The sequence below is a fragment of the Athene noctua genome, chromosome 14 (genome assembly GCF_965140245.1).
Source record: "Athene noctua chromosome 14, bAthNoc1.hap1.1, whole genome shotgun sequence".
NCBI classification, from domain to species: domain Eukaryota; kingdom Metazoa; phylum Chordata; class Aves; order Strigiformes; family Strigidae; genus Athene; species Athene noctua.
The window spans coordinates 3,610,253-3,631,559 of NC_134050.1; the positions used below are offsets into that span (position 1 = coordinate 3,610,253).

The 21,307-nt window shown below is 42.3% G+C and overlaps 1 protein-coding gene and 1 long non-coding RNA gene across 6 annotated transcripts; one reads left to right on the forward strand and one right to left on the reverse strand.

Moving 5' to 3' along the window:
• Positions 1–16: 16 nt before the first annotated feature.
• LOC141966084 (uncharacterized) lies at positions 17–13,940 on the forward strand. 5 transcript variants are annotated; one of them, XR_012634543.1, is made up of 8 exons: positions 755–928; positions 1,018–1,189; positions 1,330–1,443; positions 5,349–5,470; positions 6,533–6,702; positions 10,295–10,401; positions 11,077–11,706; positions 13,824–13,931. It is a non-coding gene; the product is annotated as an uncharacterized LOC141966084 (long non-coding RNA). The 5 variants fall into 5 exon arrangements; XR_012634540.1 differs by lacking the exon at positions 5,349–5,470 and having other exon boundaries at positions 11,077–11,214; positions 11,581–11,706; XR_012634541.1 differs by lacking the exons at positions 755–928; positions 5,349–5,470 and adding an exon at positions 17–234.
• Positions 11,700–19,555, reverse strand: PRRG4 (proline rich and Gla domain 4). The gene is made up of 6 exons (XM_074918433.1): positions 19,495–19,555; positions 18,665–18,784; positions 15,484–15,647; positions 14,659–14,707; positions 13,837–13,972; positions 11,700–13,057 (listed from the first exon to the last, which is right to left on the reverse strand). The coding sequence occupies exons 2-6, from the start codon at positions 18,771–18,773 to the stop codon at positions 12,829–12,831; spliced, it is 687 nt and encodes a 228-aa protein (XP_074774534.1). The 5' UTR covers positions 18,774–18,784; positions 19,495–19,555; the 3' UTR covers positions 11,700–12,828.
• Positions 19,556–21,307: the final 1,752 nt, after the last annotated feature.

A 21,307-nucleotide genomic window follows, 5' to 3' on the forward strand; every position in this document is an offset into this window, starting at 1 on the left:
GGGCGGGCGGCTGAGGGCAGCTGCGCACGGCGGCGGGGGCTGCGCGGCGGCCAGGCGGAGACCCATGTCGGGCTGCTCTTTCCCAGGATGCACCTCCCCCGCCAGCGCGCACTGGGGCTCACGGGCTCCGGGGCCGGGGGGCAGGGAAGCCGCGGCGGAGGGGGCCGCCGCCGGAGCCGCCGCCAGCAGCGCCGGCGGCGGGGGGGGAAGGAGGAGGAGGAGAAGGAGGAGGAGGTCTCTGATTTGGGAACGGGCGGCCGCGGCCTGACGGGGAAGCGCGGCGGCTGGAGGGGAGCGTGGCGGGGGGCGGTAGCCGCCACCGGGGCGGGGTGGGGGGGCTGAAGGCGGGGACGGCCGGGCCGGGCGGTGAGGCGGGGTGGTGGTGGTGGGGGAAGGCCGGTTTCTCGGCGGGGCCGCGTCAAGTGAAGCGCTGGCGCTTTGTTGGAGGAGCCGGGGCGGGGCCATCTTGTTCCCGCTGAGGGGAAGCGGCGTCAGCGGCGGGGGCAGCGCCGTGAGCCGCCGCCTGCGGGCCCGCCGCCGCCGCCACCACCGACAAGATGGAGGCCGAGAGCCGCCTCGGCCGCCCTGCCCCGGCTGCCGTCCCGCCTCACCGGGCGCGCATTGTAAAGCGATTTGTAGGGCGGCTCTACCGTCCTGCCCCGCTGCGGGGGGAGGCGTCCGGGCGGGAGCGAGCGGCGTCACCGACCGGTGACGCCGCTCGCTCCCGCCCGGACGCCTCCCCCGTCGGCGGTACCCGCCGCCCTCCTCACGGGAAAAATCGAGCGGAGGGGGGTTATAAAATAAAAAAAGCCCCGGCGACGGGCGCGGAATTTCCGTGTGAAGCTCGGCGCCGTGTTTGCCCGCGGGGGCGCCCAGAGCCTTGGCTTTGCTGCTTCGGGCTCCGGCATGCCGGTGCTCAGGGGTTTAGGTTGGTCATCGCTCCGAGGATGCTTTATAGAGGTTAAATAATATAAAAGCAAAACCCTTTAGCTGGTTTTTTTTTGTTTCTTTCTACAGGCTAAAAGTTTCTAATACGTACATCAGAGCTTTCCAAAAGACTTGGGCATTCCCCATCAGTAAGTCATTGCAGGCTTGGAGTCTGAATAGGCCAAAAGTCAAACGGCAAGAGGAAGGGACAGAAAGAATATTTAAGTATTTAGAGCAATCTAAGCCAGCTGGTGCACAGACAGTAAGTTCCTATATCTTTGGCTACGTGCTTGTTAAAGTATAAGGGAAATGGGCACCAGCTGCACAGAATAGGGGCAGAGGGGACATCTGAGTGGGGCACGGGGATGGTGGGTGAATTGTGGTGTCTTGCTTTCTTTGCAGGCTGAGATGAGCGGGAGGAATGTGCCTCAGAGGTAAAGATGAGGAATATGCACTTGAAAAGAGGGTGACTGCACCTGAAGGCATTGCTCAGAAGAGGAAGGTGTATGCTAATGAGTAAGTTAAGTCTTTTGAAGATTCAGTTTGTAGTACTCCGGGCAATATCGAACCGCAGAGTGAAATGAATTTTGTAGTAAAATGCAGAGTTTAGAAACTTGACCACAGCCAATCAGATTAGATGCTAAAAATATAATAAAAAATGAATGGAAAAGTGGTTAATATTAAATGAGAAGACAGGAAGTAAGAGACTTAAGGAGGAAAAGCAGAGATTCTGCTTTTCTCATGCTTAGTTTCAAGAAGCAGCAAAGTCAACTGTAGAAATAAATGCAGCCTTGCATCTGGAGGGAAAGGTAAGTGTGAAAGTCATCAGCACCGATGAGAGTGAGCGAAGTCACCCAGAGGCCAGGGCAGAGGGAGGAGGGAGAAGAAGAAAAGAAGCTACCAAAGCCAGAAACCAGCAGAGTGAGTTTTCCTTGTATTTGCATAAGTTAGCACCTGTATTGCTTGCAGCTGGAGGAGAGTATGTGGGGGGTGGGAGACCTTTCCCTGGGAAAAATGAAGATTACTGGTTTATATATGAACGAGGCCTGATGACAGAAAATTACTCCGGTTTTATGCTAATGATGAAGCACTTACTCTGCTGATACTCTTGAAAGCAGCATTTCCAGCAGGGAAGAGCCTACAGTTTTTTATTTCCCTGCAGGATCTCTGCTAATTTCCATTATAATATTACACTTAGAGTGCATTGTTTCCCTCAAGTGGGCCTGAGGGAAGGGCAGTACACGGACCTAAGTGTTACAAAATGCATTTTCCACCTAGTTGTAGTGTTTGGTTATCTAGAACAAGCATGTTGGTGTGGAGCTCCCCTAAAAGTTTCTTGCCACAAATTTAGAATGACAATAAAATGTAAAACTGCTAGTGTTTGGTTTGATTTTTCTTAAGTAATGGCAACATGAACTTTAAAGAGTACCTTAATGCTGTGTATTTTCATTACAGGGTATTTATCTAAAGAGAAGGGGGGCGCCAATACTGTTAGATACGTGGCTGTAAAATCATTGTTACACGAGAAATCACAAGCTCGAGACCAGATTTACAGGCAGGGAAGCATATACAATAAGTTTAGACCACTAAATGGACTAATTGTCAATATTGAACATTGTTGTAGTAGATCCTCTTTCTTGTAATCAAATAGTGAAGTGAAACAGAAATTATGACAGCTGTTGTTAAGTTTAATTTCTTTTATATGGTTTTAATAGAGGGAGAGTAGACTGAAAACTTAATCGCTCGTGTCCATAAGCACCAGATAAAGTCAGTTTATCCAGTGGTTTGCTTTTCCTGTGTGTGAGATAAATTTACTTGTCCAGAGACCAGCTGGTGAGACTTCCAGAGTTTTCTCATTAAACTGATCCCTGCTGCTTGTTGCTGTCCTCTGTCTAGGAAAGATATCTCGAGGTTTGTACATTTTATCTTTTGGTAACCACAAGATAGTTTGTAACACTGTTCTCTAAGGCAACAAGAGAGTCTGTTTAGAGTAAGTGCTTTTACAGTGTCCCGGTATCCATGATACTTAAACAGGTTTTCTGAAAGATTTGTCAGTGATAGAAAAAAATCCTTTGATAGATCCTGTTAATTACATCTTTTATTTTAACATGTAGATTAAAGTGTACATATTAGATGTGTATTTAGAAGTCATATTAGACCAGTTCATGATTCTGAATATTGAAAATATTTTTATTTTTGTGTTATTAAGAAACGCTTTTGCTTCAAATTGACTATTACTCGCTATTTAGGAACTGAGCTTTGGTGGGCTTTAACGCCTTCCAGAGTGTCATTTGTAACTGAGTGCCTGTAACCAGTAGCGATTATCTGTTAAGTCAAGAAGTTAATATAATAATATTTTACTGAAACATAAGCTAATAGAACTTTTCACTCAAAGAGCAAAATCTTAAATCGCAGTACTGTGACACAATCAGTGCAGCATACCAGCCCAGGGGAGTACTGAATTTCTGTTGCTGATTTCTTTCCCTAAATGAAGTCTCCACATGGAAAAATGATGTAACAAATCCTTTACAGAATCAAAAATGTCATGTGATGGTTAGGAGAGAGATTTAAATACTTAAGGTAACACTTGAATGGGAATCCTCTGCCTGTGGTCCGAGGAGTGATTTTCAGCCTGTGCTGCTGCCTACAGGTGTGTTGCAGTGGCAGGGCTGGGCTGCCTCAGCTGCTTGCTGACATCCAAAGGAGAGGGCCTTACTCTGCCTCCATCCTGCTTCACCTTCCTGCTCCTTGCAAAGTGCTCTGGCCACAAGGTGAGCAGTAAATTAGCTCCACTGGCAAAAGAACATTTACTTTTTTGCCAGAGGTAATTTTTCTGTAATTTTGCTGAGCTGAGTCAGCTTGCTTTGCATCAAACGAGTGCTGGCTCAGGGCAAGCAGCGGTAGTGCGCAACCAGCAGCAGCTGGGAAGGGAAGGAGATGACAGGAAAGCGCAGGGAACTTTTATTTCTGATGATGAGATGTTGACTTGACTCATGGTATATTCAATATAAAAATCTCTAGGAGTGCTTGAGGATATACTCCTGCGGACACTGACGGGCTTCTCTGCCCAAATCCAGTTCAGCCAGAATCAAGCCAGCTCTGTTGCAGAACTCTGTTAGCTAATATACACTGCCCCTTAGGGAACCTTTCCTATTTCCTTCTTTCTGTTTAAATTATTTAATGTTACACAATGCTGAATGGCAATATTGCTTTTTGAGGTCTAGTTTTATGTTTAAAGTGACTGTATGCCAAATGAAATGCAAGATCAAGCTAATGGATAGTTGGCAGTTTTCTGTGATTTGATCATAATTAAAACCAATGTATCAATCACAAATCCAGGACCAGAATAATGCTCCAATTCACACTTGCTGTTGATTTATTTGTTTGTAACGGATTGATCTGTTTTGTAACTTTTTTTCTTTGCTTAGTGTGATATTATTATTACTCATGTTAACAGAAGAATACCAGCCAGTCTTTTGTTGAGTGTGACTGAGTATTTTGTATGTTGTATATGTACAAGACTGGCCGGGCAGAAGACTACATGGTATGTTAGTTTTAACAGTGCCACAGATGTTAAATCCTTGTGCGTGCAGCAGCAGGTGTTACTGAATGGGTGATTCTTCACAGGGCCGGCAGTTGCTGCCCGTGCTTTTGGCATCCTTTTTACTGCAGGTACCACAAACCTGGCTCTACGAGGCTGCTCCAGTGTCTCTCTATCCCCATATGCCCTCTTCTTCCACAGAGGGTATTGCTCCTCTCCTGCGCCTCTCCATAACAGATGATGCCTGGTTTTGGTCTTTTACTGGCTCTTCTCTCGTGTTTAAGTGCCAAAATATATTTTTTTTTTTCTTGCATTAAGAGGCTTTCAGCTAAATCTGTAAACTGTTGGGTTTTGCAGCAAAATTCTTGGTATGCTTCAGGGCAATTTTTGATGGGGTGAAAGGGATTGTGGAAGAAGAGTCAGAACAGCAGCTTCAGCTGTTGTTGATCGAAGAAAGTAGTTAAAGGCACGGCATGCGGTTAATGCTGCAAGTCCGAGATTACAGCTTGGTTGTTGAAAGTGGACAAAGAGGATTGTATTTCAGTTCATAATAGTACTTTATTTTGGAACTATCTCAGTATCATAAATAGTTTGCTAACACACACAAATATCTTAGTGGTTAGCTTTCAGTGGCTAACCATTTGTCAACAAAAGCTCTAGAAATGCTTAACGGTTAGCCTTGTGCTGAGAGAATGAACCTTCACAATTGTTTGAAAATAGTGTTTCAGAGACTTGACATTCTTTTTTGAAAACTAATGTTTCAAAAATAAAACTTTCAAATAACTTCAACGTGTCTGATGAGATGAAGCTCAGGCCAAAGCTGAGCTGGGTCTGATTTACTAACAAATTCTAATAAGAGCGCAAAATAAAATTTCTGCAGCGTCTTTCTCTGTTGAAGACTGATGATGGACAGTAGGCACACGCTTAGAGATCATGGATGCAGCGCCTTTGTGCAGGATTTGTGTGTGCTGCTGGGCTGTGGTATCCCATGAGCCACAGTGGGTAAGTAGATCAGATATTATGCAGTAATAACATGAGTCTTGGTTAGGCATGTTATTAATCACTGACGGTGATCGCTGTTTTTTTGGTTGTAATTGTGATTCTGACCAAAGCAGAAACAGATATGATTTTGCATTTAATCTGGCACGTGGCCTCTTTTAACACAAAACTAGACTTTAAGAAATGTATAAATAGGGAAGGAAGTGCTGCCTTTCGGAGAGCACACTTGGTCTTGGAGCCTCACAGCAAATACTCTGTTTCTTTTCATTTCTTTACATATACTGCGCATTTATTTGGGCATATGTACAAACAAATGAAGTAAAATCTTCAGAATTCGTTCTACTGAACTAAAATTGATCTGCAAAACCATGGTATTTCTGAGGTGATGACTGAGCTGGTAGAAATATCACTGCAACAATGAGATGGAAAGCCTTGGTTCATTCACTTTCCCAGTCCTGGTCATGCAGTTCAACACCTTCCAAGGTGCCACCACAGGCACTTCTGTTGATTCAACTCACCCACTCAGAAGAAAGCTGGCCACGTTTTTGCTGGATGATTTACAAAGGGATCTAGTAGGCACCAGAACTGGTATAAGGTAAGTGGGAGAAATGTGTGATGACATGTAGGAAAAAGAAAAATAAAACCTTGCTCTTGAACAAACTCAGAGTTATAACAGAGTATTTTATTTTAACTCTTGCTAGGTATTTTCCTTTGTAGCATATCCATTCTGGGTATCTAGCATTAAATACTGGATGTTTATGTGTCCAGTACTCAGCAGTTGCTGATCTTTAGAAAAATTAAAACTGAAGCTGCTTGAACAACATGAGCGATCACAGGTGTTTATTTCCTAAATAAAGTGGGCACTGCATCAGAAACTTAAAACCTGTTATAAGGCCTTTTCAAATTGTGTTTAACTGTACCAGTTTCTAGACCAAAATATTTTTCCTGATTCTTCGAAGTCTGGCTGCTGCCTTTAAAGTGTGGACTTCTAAAGGCTCCCAGAATATAGGCAGCAAGATCCCTGCATCTGATGGCCCCTTTTGTTTCAATATTTCTGCAACCTAGGTGCTATGCAAGGAAACAGGAGGGAAAGGAGGAGCTGAAGGCCTTGCTATCTCTATGATAAGACCAGGGAAGCTGTGCAACAAGAATGGTTTTCAGAAGAGTGAGAAGGGACCAAGTGCTTGGGAACCATGTCCAGGAAAGGAAAAAAGAAATAATTAAGCAGCAAACAGGTGAGTGTGTGCTATAGCAGATTATGAATAGATACAGAAAAAGGAATCGGAGAAGGAAAAAAAAGTTAGAGAAAATTGTAGGTAGAACAATAAGAGGGAAAAAAAAGGAAATTAAAAGTTAAATGTAAACCAAAAGTGATTATGTATTTTCAACATGGATAAAATTTACTGCATCAAAAATAGCTAAAGTACATTTGATACTGTTATTTTTCATATAAACAACTAGTGTAGCTGCCATTGTGAAATTATGGAAGAGATAATGTATTTAATGGTAAAATAGAGGGATGGCGTCCACCTCGTGAAAATTGGGGAGGTTGTTCCCACAGGAGTAAACAGCAAACCAAATTGTAGTTTAAACACAAATGGAACTACTGTTGCTTCTCTTGTTGGCACATCATAGAACCTGCTGTTCCCAGCTGGAGCTGGTCTTTTGCTGACATTTCAGTATTTTGCCAAATTAGTCAGGGCAGTTTTGCTGTAATTGTTTTTGACATTTCAAAGTGAATGGGCTGGCTTTCTATTAAATGGACACAGAGATAGAGAGTCAGAGGGGAAATCTTATTAATCTGAGTTTTGCGTAGCTTTTTTTAAAAAAAGAAGTAGTGTCAATGCTGTAAATTTGCTCAACTTACACATGATTTTATGAATTGTTGAAATTCAGTGGATACAAACTTTTTTTTTTTTTGGAGCAAGGAACTGTATAGCTCAGTATAGCACACTATTATATAGCATAATATTGTAAACAGATGACATAAAAGACATTTTCCAAAGAACTGGGATCCTGTTTACCCAAGAGAATGAAGTATCTACACCCCACCGACTGTATTTCAAGTCTCAGTTCCATCTACTGATTGAAAGGATTCAAATATAGGAGGAGTTTCTGCTATTCTTTCGGGAGTTTTAACCAGCTAGCTCAACTCATCCGGTGTGGTTGGGAGAAAAAGCACAAATCTGACTGTTGCTTTCCAGTGGGCAGAACAAGAGGGGCTTAATTTAGTGTAATTTGCTAGGTTACAGTATTAACTTCATCTAGCTGTCCTCATCCATCCCCCTTGCCTCTGCAGAATTTTATTCTCGTTGCGTACCTTCAAATCACCATTACCAAACGAGGAAGCCCTGCTTCCTGCCTTGTTTTTACATGCCTGCTCTGGTCCTCACTGGAGTGATCTTGCTCACTTCCCTGACACTAAGAAAGGGGGTATTTTTTTATCACATTATTGTGTTAAATCTTCTCACCAAAGGTCTGGTGGAAGTGAAGGCAGATGGAAGGGTACAATGTCTGGTTACGTTGGTTGGTTTGTCTTGAAGACTTCAGTGAGTGTAGTTCATGGCTCAGAACCTCAGATGCTTAAGTGAACTAGAGCAGTGAAGTAGGAAGCTTCTCTCCAGGGTAGAAATTGCTAGTGTTAAAGAAGACAAACCATGATCCTTCTTCTCTGTCCATAGGTGCTATATTGTAGGAAGAATCATGGAATCAGAGAATGGGTTGGGTTGGAAGGGACCTTTAAAGGTCATCCAATCCAACCCCCCCTGCAGTAAGCAGGGACATCTTAAATGTCCCCAGGGATGGGGCATCTACCACCTCTTGGGCAACCCCAGTGTTTCACCACCCTCATCATACAAAATTTCTTCCTTGTATCTTGTCAAAATCCACCCTCTTTTAGTTTAAAACCATTCCCCTTCATCCTATTACAAACATGCTAAAATGTTTATCCCCATCTTACAAGCCCCCTTTTAATTAAGAAGAGTGCATGCTGTTACCAACTTAATTAAAAAAAACACCAAAATAAAACAACAAAAGGAGGTTTTTAAACTTTTTATCAAAGGCTAAAGTAGCATTTTCTCTTTTGCTATGATTAATCTGCACAAGTATTTGGAAATTGTTTTACAAAATAATATAGAGACTAGCAGAGTTTAAAATACTGCTACCCCTTGTGCAACAAAATGACAGCATTTACCATCAAAGTTAGAAGTAAAATACAACCAGTGACAAGTGCATTCAAAAGGCTCTGTCGGATGAGGGAAATATGCTCATAAGATTAAGTAACAAGAACTGTTTACACAGTTCAGAAATGACTGGAAACAGTCAGAAGTTACCACCTGAATAAAGAGCAGGGTATTAGGGAAGATGTGCTTATGTTTTTTTGAGAGGAAAATACATCCAAGTTCTTGACTATGAAAATGATAGAGTGATAAATTTGTATGTGGTAGGAATTGAAAGACGTTTCCAGTATAGAAAGAGCAAGCTTGAAGTCTTTGAAATATGGCTTTTAAACCTGGGGTTTCCTTCTTGTTTGCTACACCACATGGAACAAGTGAGGATAGCAGCAATAAAACTTTTGTTGGCAGATGAGACTGCAGATAGAAGTTTGTTGTTTTGTTGTTTTTTTTTTTTTAAAAAAAACCCTTTAAATGAGCCTGTACTGTTGATCAAAGTAATCAGTGTTGCTAATAACTTACAGGTAATTAATGCAGTTTACTCATGGCTGGTAATCTGAGGAAACACAAGGAATTTTCCTATGCTTTCCAAATTTCAGATATACTTTTTAAGGGCAGATCAGCCTCAAACATTCTAGTTAATACAAGTAGGCATCATTAAAACAATAGAATTCTCTGAATCAGGTTTGGCAACAGGATTGTGGTAAATAATTTGGCAGAGCATTACGCTTTTATTACCTGAAGTGATCAGTTATTTCATTTTTGTCTCCAGTCCCAGTTCAGATGAAGCTATAGATTTTGACCAGAATCAGCTGCTTTATGACTCACATTCTCATGAACTGTGGTCAGGAAGTGCACTTCCATTTGGTATTTTGGGTTTGCTCTTTCAATGAATTCACAACCCCAACAAAAAACCCCAAAAACCTAGAAATACATAACGCTCATAATACTATTTCTCAGATGATTTGATAAATCAAATAGTAGGCTTTCTTATCTCGCTGAAGAAAAAAAAAAAAAAAACAAAAAAAACCCCCCAGGTTAAATGATTTATTTTTCAGTTGATAGAGCCAGAGACCACTTTTCAGACCCTCAGTTATTTGCTCTAATAATCTGTCCTGATTTATAAGAAGATGCATGCTGTAATCTTGTATAATGCTGAAAGGGCTAAGTTTTGGAAAACTGTTCCAAGGCAATGGCTAACAGCATTTACTAGGACATGTTTAAACCTGTTCTGAGAGAAACAATTTAGGTACAATGTAATTTTTCCCAGTGTTTTGTTTAGACACTTCTTTTTTCAACAGTTACAGTAGATGTTAATTCACTTACAATCCACTGCCTTTCCTACCTGCTCTTGAAAGAAAGTCCAGAAGCCAAAACACTGATGATTTACATCTGTATCCAAATTAGATTAAACTTGCTGCTGCTTTGCTCCTCAAAATCTACTTCCTCCTCTTTGTCCTTCCACCTAAGGACACTTGTATTTGTTGTTTTCAATATTCTAATAGCACCTGGATTCTCAGAGGGAACCAACTGCATGTAAAATCTGCAAATGTGGCAACACTTCTGAATTCATGAGTCACCATAGTCTACCTCTTGTTGATTTTTTTTTTTTTTTTTTTTTTTTTTTTCCCTCTGCTAACCCTGATGAATCAAGTTCTAAAAAGAGACAACACAAGAGTGTCTTGGGCCAGGAGTTGATGTATGAGAGAAGAAAAACAAACAACTGCCATTCAAAGGAATTTTCTCCCTTTACAAGGAGAGGTAAGTAATGTTATGTTCAACTACATTTTAAACTTTGCTGCTTATTTATAAGAAGCAGAATGTGTCTCGCAAATTGTTACAAAACCAGTATTTTAATGTCAGTCATGGCATATTTTGAGTATCTTCAGGGTCTTAAGTGTAGATTCTTTGAGTAAATTTGAAGTGTTAAACCCTATAGAAGGTGCAGTTTAGTGCCCAAAGCACTACAGCATTGATGTTTAACAGTTGCACGATCTTAAGGGGTTTTTTATTAATTATGAAGGACAAGACTTTTCCTTGCATTACATGAAATACTTCGCAAATTATTTGTAGGAACAGTAGAAGAATCAAATTTCAAGTGTTTAATTTCTGTAGTTTATTAAAAAATGTTGAATTTGCCAGATTAACACATCACTGTAGTGACATAAAAGAATCTCTGAACTCTGATAAGCCCTGTGAAATCCCTTTCCTTGAAAGTGCTCCTATCAGTCCCATTAAATTAGTAATTTTTGAGTCCCAGGGAAAATCCAGACAGAAATGTGCTCTATACTCAAGATGCACATTAATAAATTTAAAAATAGTTACCTAAATCAAAAGGAAATATGGGAGAAATGTTTTTAAGCTTATCATTCCATAGCTTCATTGTAACTCTGTTTTGGTTATCAACAGTGATCTCACATAATTCACTTATTTCAGCCTTACAGAACAGTAACCTTCAAGAACTCCAAAAGGCTTTCACCTTTCAAAGAACTTTCACAAGTAGGGCAAAAGTGAACTGAAGCTATCCCAACAAGGGGATTCCCCATCTCTCAACGGGAAAGAAGCTGCAGAGAGGTTTGTGACTTGTCAAAGGCCAAATCTGATGCTGACGCTCTAGGAATAAAAACAAGAGTCCAATGTCCACTGATACCAGCTGGGTTGTATGTATTTTTCAAAAGACAAGACCTCCTTGCGTAGCATTTTTGCTGTCCCTTCTTTATATTCCAAGATTTAGAGCATCGTCTTCTTTACAAATGCATTTGCAGATTAGCAATGCTCTGCATCTCACTCAATAGCACTAGCATGTTAAAAAACATTAACATTCAACCTTTCTATATATAAAAATGCATTTTAGGCACCAAATTAAAATACCATTTGCTGGTGTCAGCAGTGGTCAAATGGAGGGGGGGTGGAATTTGCTGCAGCTTAACTTCTTTGCAGGTGTCCAACTATATAGCTACTGTAATACAGGAAAACACCAGCTGGACGTGTTGCCTGTGAGATCTTCTGATACAGCTTCTGTGGGCACAGGAAGCTTCTTCCACTGCAGTGCCATCTGAGTTAGAGGTAAAGGGACAGCAATGTTGGTCTGTGACTTGCTCAGCAAGGTCTGTAGGCCATATAATGCTGGGGACTGGTATTTTAATAAGATGTAAAATTAAGGGTGGCTACTACTGGAGATAGAGAAATTGTGTTGATACAGTTAACTGGTAACTCCTTAAAATTCTTGATTATTGCTCTGTGGATACTGGTTCTTTATCTAATACAATGTTTAATTTACTTAACACCATTTTGTCATCCCAGTAGGGCAATACATACACAGAGTGCTCCTGTGCACTTCAATAAGCTAAATGATTCGACAAGCTAAATGTCTTTTTCAACATTCACGTTTTTAAACTGCAAGAGAAACATTGTGAAACCTGGCTACTTTTTTAACAAGGGACAAATCTCTAGTTATTTGCTTAACAGCCCCTGACCCACTGTAGTCAGTCACTTTGACCTGGTATTTAGTGCTTAACATCAAAACCATTTAATAGAAGTATACTTTGTCTGAATCAGTAATGTGCCATTCAATAAATGGTTCCTTTTTATCCAAAACTATAATCACAAAAATACAACAATTTGAGTAGTGCGTTAACCAGCAATGTCTCAAATCAGTGTAATCCAGAAGCAGTAATATATATATACATTTCCAAGATCAAATCATGAAATCATTTTCATACTCAAATCTACTTCTAGAATGAAAATTCACACAGCAATGAAGTGAATATATCAAACAACAAAGCAGACTTTTTATGATGGTTTAAAGTATTAATAATCACCAAAAATGGTTAGTGTCAATAAAACCAATTAAAATACTGTTCCTTCTAAAGAAAAAGTGAAAATATTAATAAAACATCAACAGTGTGAGGGAATGGCTCAAAGTGCACATGAAGAGGGTGGCAGTACAAGACTTAACTCTTTATGCATTCCCTTCTCTTAGCGCAATAACCTTGTGCAAAGAACAGTCCTGCAGCCTTTGCAGCAGATCGCTTCTTTTCCCAAATGGGACCTTCACTTCTTCCTGGTTACGCTAAAGGTCTTTCACATTTTTGTAGACCATCTTGCAATATGCAAGGTAGCACACACTTTAAAAAAAAGTATGTTATGTTTCAGTAATCCCCCCTCACCCCAGAAGGAGATTTGTGACTAGGGGGCAGGAAGTGACATAGACTTTTTAAACACCCGTGCTCCTTTTGGGGGCCCTGGATAAGGGGGTGGGGGCATGTCGTGTTGTCCATCTGAAGTAAGTGCTTGCTCATAAGTTGGTAGTCCTGAATCATCAGTTCTGAGAGGAAGGGGGTTTAGAGAAAATTCTTCATGCCTTCTGAAGATGCTAGATGAATTACGTCTTCTAGTTCTTCCATAATCCAAGTACCTAAACAAAGTCAACACCATTGTAAGTGGCAGCTTCTGTTTTAAAGGGAAGAAAGAATATAAAGTCTTCATTGTAAAAAAAAAAAACAAAAACACAAACCAAAACACACACCACCAAAACCAAAAAACCACCAAACCAACTAAAAAAAAAAAAATTAAAAACAAACCCAAGAACCCAGCAAAACCCACTTGGTTGCAGTGATCATAAAGACTAGAAGCCAAATACTCTCTCCAAACTACAGGGTAAGAATAGCTCAGTAATGTGAAATTTATAGGGAAGAGGAAGTACATAATCCTCTTGTATTCTTTTCAGGTTTAGGATAAAGGAAGACGCAGGGGTAGAGAATTCATAACGAAGCTTTTTCTCCAACCTATTTAATTTCACATCTGAAGTGGGTTACGTGCCATGGAGAGCGTACAACCTTTAAAGAGCCAACAGAACATGTTAGACTTTCCATTGCAGGCTGCAACCTAGTAAAATTATTCCATCTTTTTAGTAATAATATTTTGGAACCAAGAACACCACACACACACACAAAATCCCAAAGGTACATCAGCCATGCAAGTGGTGTGTTTCACACTGTGTTATTCAGCATAACTACTACTAGTGCTCACCTAACTTTGCTTCCAGGAACGTAAGAAGCAGAACTTCCACTGGATTCTCTGAGAATACAGCTAGACCAACCCACAGTGACTTTTAAATTCCACTCTTAAGTTTGTTTTGGTGTTTGATTGGTTTTTTGTGGGTGTTTTTTTTTTTTTTTCAGTGAAATTCCTTACCCTGGTGATTGCCTCGATTTGCATCTACTTTTGCAGCAGTAGAAGATGAGCAGTGCAATTACAACTAACAGTACTCCAGCAGCAACCAAACTGATGAGAAGTCCTGTAACATTAATCTTTTGTAGTGTCTCATCACCTGAAGATAAAACATGGGTTATTTTCATTATGTGTTCTTTCCATCTACATAATATACGGTATGAAATACTAATTTTGTTGTGCTAGAAGACTGTTCGTTGCCACAAATATCTAGTTTGCTGTGAGAAGCCATAGTATCTGTGCAACACAACTGAAGATTATTATTCACATTCAGCTTAAAGCAAAAGTGAGTAGATGCTCCCTTTTCTGTTGAGAAATCTGTCTTCTAATGCCTTCCAAATACTACTTCAGTACTTTGGCCTTTATCAGGACAAATCAGGATCTTTCCTCAAGTCATACTATTTTTTTTAGAAAACATCTGTCATAAGACTACTCTGAACCTGAATCAAATGGTTATATTACTATTAAAAGAAAGGGGATGGGGTAGGGTGTGACACAAAGCTACAGAAATACTGCAAAATTTACTGATTGTGTAATAAAACAAAGAAATTAACGACAAAATTAATAGTTTTTACCTACAGACTTTTAATGGATCCCACTGAGATGCTTTAGTGAGTATGTTTTATAGTACTAGATAATGCAGTGTACTTGCACGGTTCGCAGTGAATTTCAGTAAAAAGATGAATTCTGATTTTGCTAACTGAATGCATAGTGTATTTTTAAGATTGTACTATTCTAACACACACAGAATATTGCAATTTAAGAAAACAATAAGAGATTACTTACCTATTTTTATTCTGGGGCCTTTAATTAAATAGTCTTTCCAAAAATCCATCTATAAAACCACAAAGGATCAGATTTATTTAAGATACATAATGAGCAGGCTTTAATATGGTACTGCGGGCAAAATTTAACAATGGCATAAACTGAACCAACTCCAGCTGAAGGATTTGCACTTGCTTATCCCACCATATTTTTCTCATACATTGAAATTTGCGTAAAAATTTAAATTTCACAAAGAAGAAAAGTGCCAGCTGGTGAAAGAGAAAAGTGCTGGAAGGTTTCATATGTATTTTTCTCTCCTTTTTTTTTTTTTTAATACCAGGTTTCTTCCAAGCTGTATACAGGTAATGAGTTAGAAGATAATGCTACAGGAATACTCAGCAATAGCTGAACTACAGATTTGTTCTGTACTCCTTTCTTCTAAAACACTTCTTTGGCATGACAGAGGGACACGGTCAGCCAGTTAATAGAGCATATAAACTGGACATTGGAATACACATTCAAATTGGATGCTGAGAATTTACTAAAAAGAAATTATGAGATGCTGAAAACTCATATAGGTATATCCACAAGAGGTAATTCTGAAGTTCCATTTACATTTGGTTGCAGAATTAGAGCCCTTATCTAAAGTCTTTAAGACACTAGTACGTATTTGAGTGTATTCACTGTGTTACTAGAGGAATAACCCCATGTAATGGGAGCCTCTAGTTTACAGTAGAATAAGCAATCATCTTAAGTGCTGTTTTCAGAAGGGCTACAGTATTTAGATACAGTAATTATTTAGTTAATAACCTCCTTCACTATATTAAATTCAGTTTAAACAGCTACCGTTTTATCAGGGTCTTCAAAAATTTCTCTTGCTTCTTCATAATTGCACAGTTCTTCAAAGCATTCTCTTTCCAGGTTATCCGCTGTGAATGCTTCAAAATCAAATCTGTTATTCAGAAGATGTCGTCCAATGAATAAATTGGCCTCCTTTTCTGATGTGAACACTAATTAAAGAAAACAAGTTTATTTAAAACAAGTTAGGAAAGCTAAATTTGGTATTTTTAAAGAATGGTTAGAATCCTGAAGTAGCACACTGAGTCCACTTCTTTGCCTAGCATCTCTCAACTATACATAGGAAAAAGAAACATTGTCTCCTTCTAAAGTGTCATCCTCGCTAACTTTTCTAACTATGCCATATAAAATAAACATGTTTTCCTTTCTCATAAAGCATTCCAGCTATTCTTTATACTGGCCAAGAGAATTTGATTCTCCTGACAGCTGTTGTTCAAGTTCTGGTGTTATCCCTTCTGGGATGTGGGCGTAAGTTTTCTACTGGAGCTCTTAAGAACAGCGTAATAGTCACATAAAGCACAAATTCAGTCAGATCCAAACCCAACAAGACACTGACCTACTGGAGGAAAGAGGCAAGGGAAGGAAAAAAGAAAAAAAATCTTCCTCCTAAAGAATCCTCAATATACATTTATCAATATTCTGGTATCTGTAAGTTCCAAATTTTGTTTACATAATTTGAATTTTAAATCATAGCAGCAGAGCCCTATTCATTTTATATTTATTCAGTTTTCACAATCATGGCAGCGCGTTTTATGCAAAGGTTGGCATATTGCCAAGTTTATTTGTTTTAAATTAGTCCATGATAGGAATTTTCCTGACAACGGGCACTTCTAAAGACATTACATTCTTTTCTTCTTTTGTGCTTATTACAGGCTTCATGATGCCTCATGTAGTAAGTTGTGAGGTGAGATTCCAGAAGAGGTAGTGAAATTATAGAAGGCTTTGGAATACAGGAATGCGTTTTTCTCACCAGGCATTTTCCATAGTCAAGTTTTAGCCTGCTCTCGCTACAGCTTCTTTTAAAAAAACAAAAATCTTTGTATGACAGAACTCGTTTTCTGGCTTGGTTTTCAGTGAAAGCCTAATCTGTATTCCAAGAAAGTCAGACTATTTGGTTAAACAAAATGACTAGAGAATTATTTTTGCAACTGTAATGCAGAAACAGCATTGTTACATACCAAGCCAGACAGCTAAAAAAGGAGATGAGATTCAGTATAAAGTTCTTCAGCTACACATTAGCTCTGTGTTCTTGTTAGCTTGTTTGGCTAGATTATCACATCATTCAGGAATTTTTACCCTAATAGTTACTGTTAGATCTTGCAATTTCTCCAAATGGTTTGCTTTCTGAAAACTTAAGAAAACTGCAGTGTAACTTGCATATTGGTTGCTTGCATCTTTAGTATTATAGTACATTGAAGGAATATTACAGTATATATTTATAATTTATATAATATTACAGTATACATCGAAGGAGCCACATGTGTGCGTACACATTTGCGTAGGAAGGGAAATCTGTTATCCTAAAGTTATTGCAAGAAAATCTAAGCTTAAAATATTTATGCTCTATCTAAGAGTAACCAGAGAGAAGGACTTAATTAAAAAAAAAAAAAACAAAACAACAAATGCACAAGTGAATAAGGGAAAGAATTACATGGAAAAAAATACTATGAATATCTTTGTTCAGTGCACACAAGAATAACCTCAGTCTTCTGAAACAGAGATCTTCAGTTTTGCTCAATAGTGTTCCATTCCTTACCATGCAAGTAATATTAGCTATACCTCAGCATTAACGTAGGTAATCGATGCATTTTAGTTAACGTGGAATGCACAGGCAAACTGCCTGGAGCCTAGGACCCCTAATTCCCAGTGATACGTGCTCCTTTTCTCTTTCGAAGAGTCTTTATCCATTTATCTGCACTATTTTCATTTTGTAGGACATAGAGTACACCTATCTCCATCTCCCAAATTACCTGCAACCTGGTGATTAAGATGGTATTTGGAGAATGAAACAGATGGATTTGAATTCTCTCTTCTACATGAGGGAACCAAATGCAGTTCTGTAGTCCTTGGTTCAACAAAATGGTAACTGCAGTTTTACGATGCTTAGAATTTAATTTAAAATGCATCCATACAGCCTGCTGAATAAAGTAGCTCTGCTGGTAAAAGATGTTCAGAAAACAATGAAGGGGTGACTTCCCAGGGCAGGTACTCCATACTCTTGGCAACTGTTCCACTTGCCAAATTACTGGATATAAAGATTTGGGCCCCTCTCTTAGCAATTCCATCTTTAAAGGAGGAGTGATCTGAGCCAGTTGTCAGGAGAGGGTTTTGTGCTGTGAACTTGCAGCACAAGAGGCCGTCTGGCAGCCTGACGCTTTTTGCCCCAGAACAATATGGATTTCAATGAATTTTTCTGCTAGCCATGTTTTCTGCTCAACACACTACCCTGAAGGAGCCGCCTCCTCAATGTGATGACTTTTAAAGTCTGTCTTAAGGTTTCAGCACTCATTACCCACTGAGGAGACTGGACAGCTAAGTTACAAATTCCTTTTTGAAGCCCTGATATTTAAATGTGAAGTATCACACTGCTTAGCACTGTAGTACTTGAATCTTTCTGGGGAACTTCATTTGTTTCTACCTCAATTCCTCCCCACCTCCCTCCCTCCAAAGTGAAGAACTGCAGTAGGAGCACTGTTTATCATTCAAGGTGTTGTAAGGAGATCTGGTATTGAGAAAAAACATCTGAAAACCCGAGCAAATAAGCCCTTTAAATAGAAAGCAATTTTAGATAGACAAGTAAAACTGATGTGCTCAAATAGTAGCCAAGCAGTACTGTCTTAATACAGATCTAAAATATTTAAAATTTTGTTGTTACTTAGAGGATTCTGGTTTTATCAACGACAATAATCCTAGAGACGTAAAGCACTCAATTGTCCCAATCTGCACTTACTACTGGATCTGATAAATACTTAATACCAACACCCAAGTCAATTATCAGTCATTTCAGCAAGATATTCTAAAATCAAGCATGAAACAGCTTAATTTTTTTAAATGAAGTAAAAAACCCAACGACAAAACCAAAAGTTTACATAAAGAGATTTCTCAGTGGAAGCAAAGTTAGATATGGTTTTACTTTGGAAAGCATAAAATCACGTCAAAAGTAAGTTACCGTCTTTCCATTCAGGTTGCTCCAAGTTATTTAATCTCCTCCCTGTGCAGTGAGGAAACGCAAAGATCGTCACATGTAGTTGACACAGCAGCACCCAAACCGCAAACATGGTGTGGTTATCTGTCAGACAGAAACTAACGTGAGTTAAACCAAAAATGACAACGCAATCTCCCGCGGCGTCCGCGATGAACCCTGAATGAATCCTCTACCTGAGATCATCTCACACAAGCACCCACACGCGGCGGAGGCTGCTGGCTCCCCTGCGCACGGACACCCACCCGAACTGGTCCTACACGTCTCTCCGTGAGTTTTCGTTGCGTAACACCCGCCCGGGTGCGCGGGGCCGGGCAATCCCCTCCCGGGACGGGGCTGGCAGCAGCAGCCGGCTCAGGTGGCGACTTACCGGGCAGCCACGGTGCTGCGGGTTCGCTCTGGCCCCTCGGAGCGCGGCGATGCCGCCGCCAGAGCGCCTGCAGCAGGTTCTAGGGGCTGCCCTACCTAAGCGGGCTACAGAGACCATTTTGTCAGGAGAAAGCTGCTCCCGCCCAACCCTCCGGCGGAGAGCCTGCCCTCCCACCCGGCATGACCGCGGAACCGACCACCGCACGCAAACCGTAACCCGGGAGACGCCCAGCAGAGAGAAAGCCACCTGCAGCAGAGACGCGCGGCGACGCCCCGAGGGCCCCGCCGCGGCAGGGACCGCCGCCGCGCTCCCGCCCGGCCGGAGCCTTCCCCCGACGGCCGCCCCCCGCCGCCGGAGCCGCGCAGGGGCGAGCAGGCTCCGGGGGAGCGGGAGGCGGCGGGCAGGAAGCCGCCCGGCGCGGCCCTACCTGCTCCGGCGGCGGCCTGAGGAGAGCGGCTGGCGGGGGCAGCGGCTCTCGGGGCGGCGGCCGCGGCGCTTCCTGGAAAGGGCGCGGCGGAGTCACACGCTGCACCTGGGCCGGGCCCCTTCCCGGCCCCTCGGGCTGAGAGCGGCGCGGAGCGGGCGGCGGCGGGGCTGGGGCTCTGCCGCCGGGGCTGCGCTGCCGGAAACCCGCTGTCCCCTCGCCTCACCCCGGGGTCCCTCCGCAGATGAGGGAACAGCCCTTTCGTTTTCTGTGAACAACTTTTAATGCTAAAACTCTCCTTCTTCTTCCCCCCCCCCCCCCCAAGTTAATCATGATGCTGAAAACCTGGTTTGGCTTTTTACTCCCCCAAAAGTAAATCCCTCGGTCTGCTGGGCAGAAGCTGTGGCGAGAGGGGGATGCCTCCAGAGCAGGGGTGAGGCAGTGTACGTTCATTTTAACTAGTAGTTTATCCACAATTAATTGCTTATCTAACAGCAAACCAGAGTGGTTTTATCTCCACCAAGCTCTTCTAGCCAGGCAGCTGACTGGGGCAGCAGGGGGTGGGGATAGGAGGACCAGCATAAATTTTGCACAGGTGAAAATAGTTTTGGTGGGTTTGTTGGGAGGGGTTTTTGTTTGGTTTTTTTTTTTTCAATCAGTGAAGCCAAACCCTAATGTAACCCCTAACCTTAAAGGCCAGAGGCTGATAGACATGGTTCCCTGAAGCGTGGGAGGCTGGAGGCTGCTCTCCAGAACCACGTACCAGTGCCAGGGGCCTCCCTTCACCCTCTTTCCCAGCACAGAGGAGCAGCCTGGCTTGGAGGCCGGGTTCAAGCACATCCATCTGTGGCTGGTTTGGAGGCCGGGTTCAAGCACATCCATCTGTGGCTGGTTTGGAGGCCGGGTTCAAGCACACCCATCTGTGGCTGGTTTGGAGGCCGGGTTCAAGCACACCCATCTGTGGCTGGTTTGGAGGCCGGGTTCAAGCACATCCATCTGTGGCTGGTTTGGAGGCCGGGTTCAAGCACATCCATCTGTGGCTGGTTTGGAGGCCGGGTTCAAGCACATCCATCTGTGGCTGGTTTGGAGGCCGGGTTCAAGCACATCCACCTGTGGCTGGTTTGGAGGCCGGGTTCAAGCACATCCACCTGTGGCTGGTTTGGAGGCCGGGTTCAAGCACACCCATCTGTGGCTGGTTTGGAGGCCGGGTTCAAGCACACCCATCTGTGGCTGGTTTGGAGGCCGGGTTCAAGCACATCCATCTGTGGCTGGTTTGGAGGCCGGGTTCAAGCACATCCACCTGTGGCTGGTTTGGAGGCCGGGTTCAAGCACACCCATCTGTGGCTGGTTTGGAGGCCGGGTTCAAGCACACCCATCTGTGGCTGGTTTGGAGGCCGGGTTCAAGCACACCCATCTGTGGCTGGTTTGGAGGCCGGGTTCAAGCACACCCATCTGTGGCTGGTTTGGAGGCCGGGTTCAAGCACACCCATCTGTGGCTGGTTTGGAGGCCGGGTTCAAGCACATCCACCTGTGGCTGGTTTGGAGGCCGGGTTCAAGCACATCCATCTGTGGCTGGTTTGGAGGCCGGGTTCAAGCACACCCATCTGTGGCTGGTTTGGAGGCCGGGTTCAAGCACATCCACCTGTGGCTGGTTTGGAGGCCGGGTTCAAGCACATCCACCTGTGGCTGGTTTGGAGGCCGGGTTCAAGCACACCCATCTGTGGCTGGTTTGGAGGCCGGGTTCAAGCACACCCATCTGTGGCTGGTTTGGAGGCCGGGTTCAAGCACATCCATCTGTGGCTGGTTTGGAGGCCGG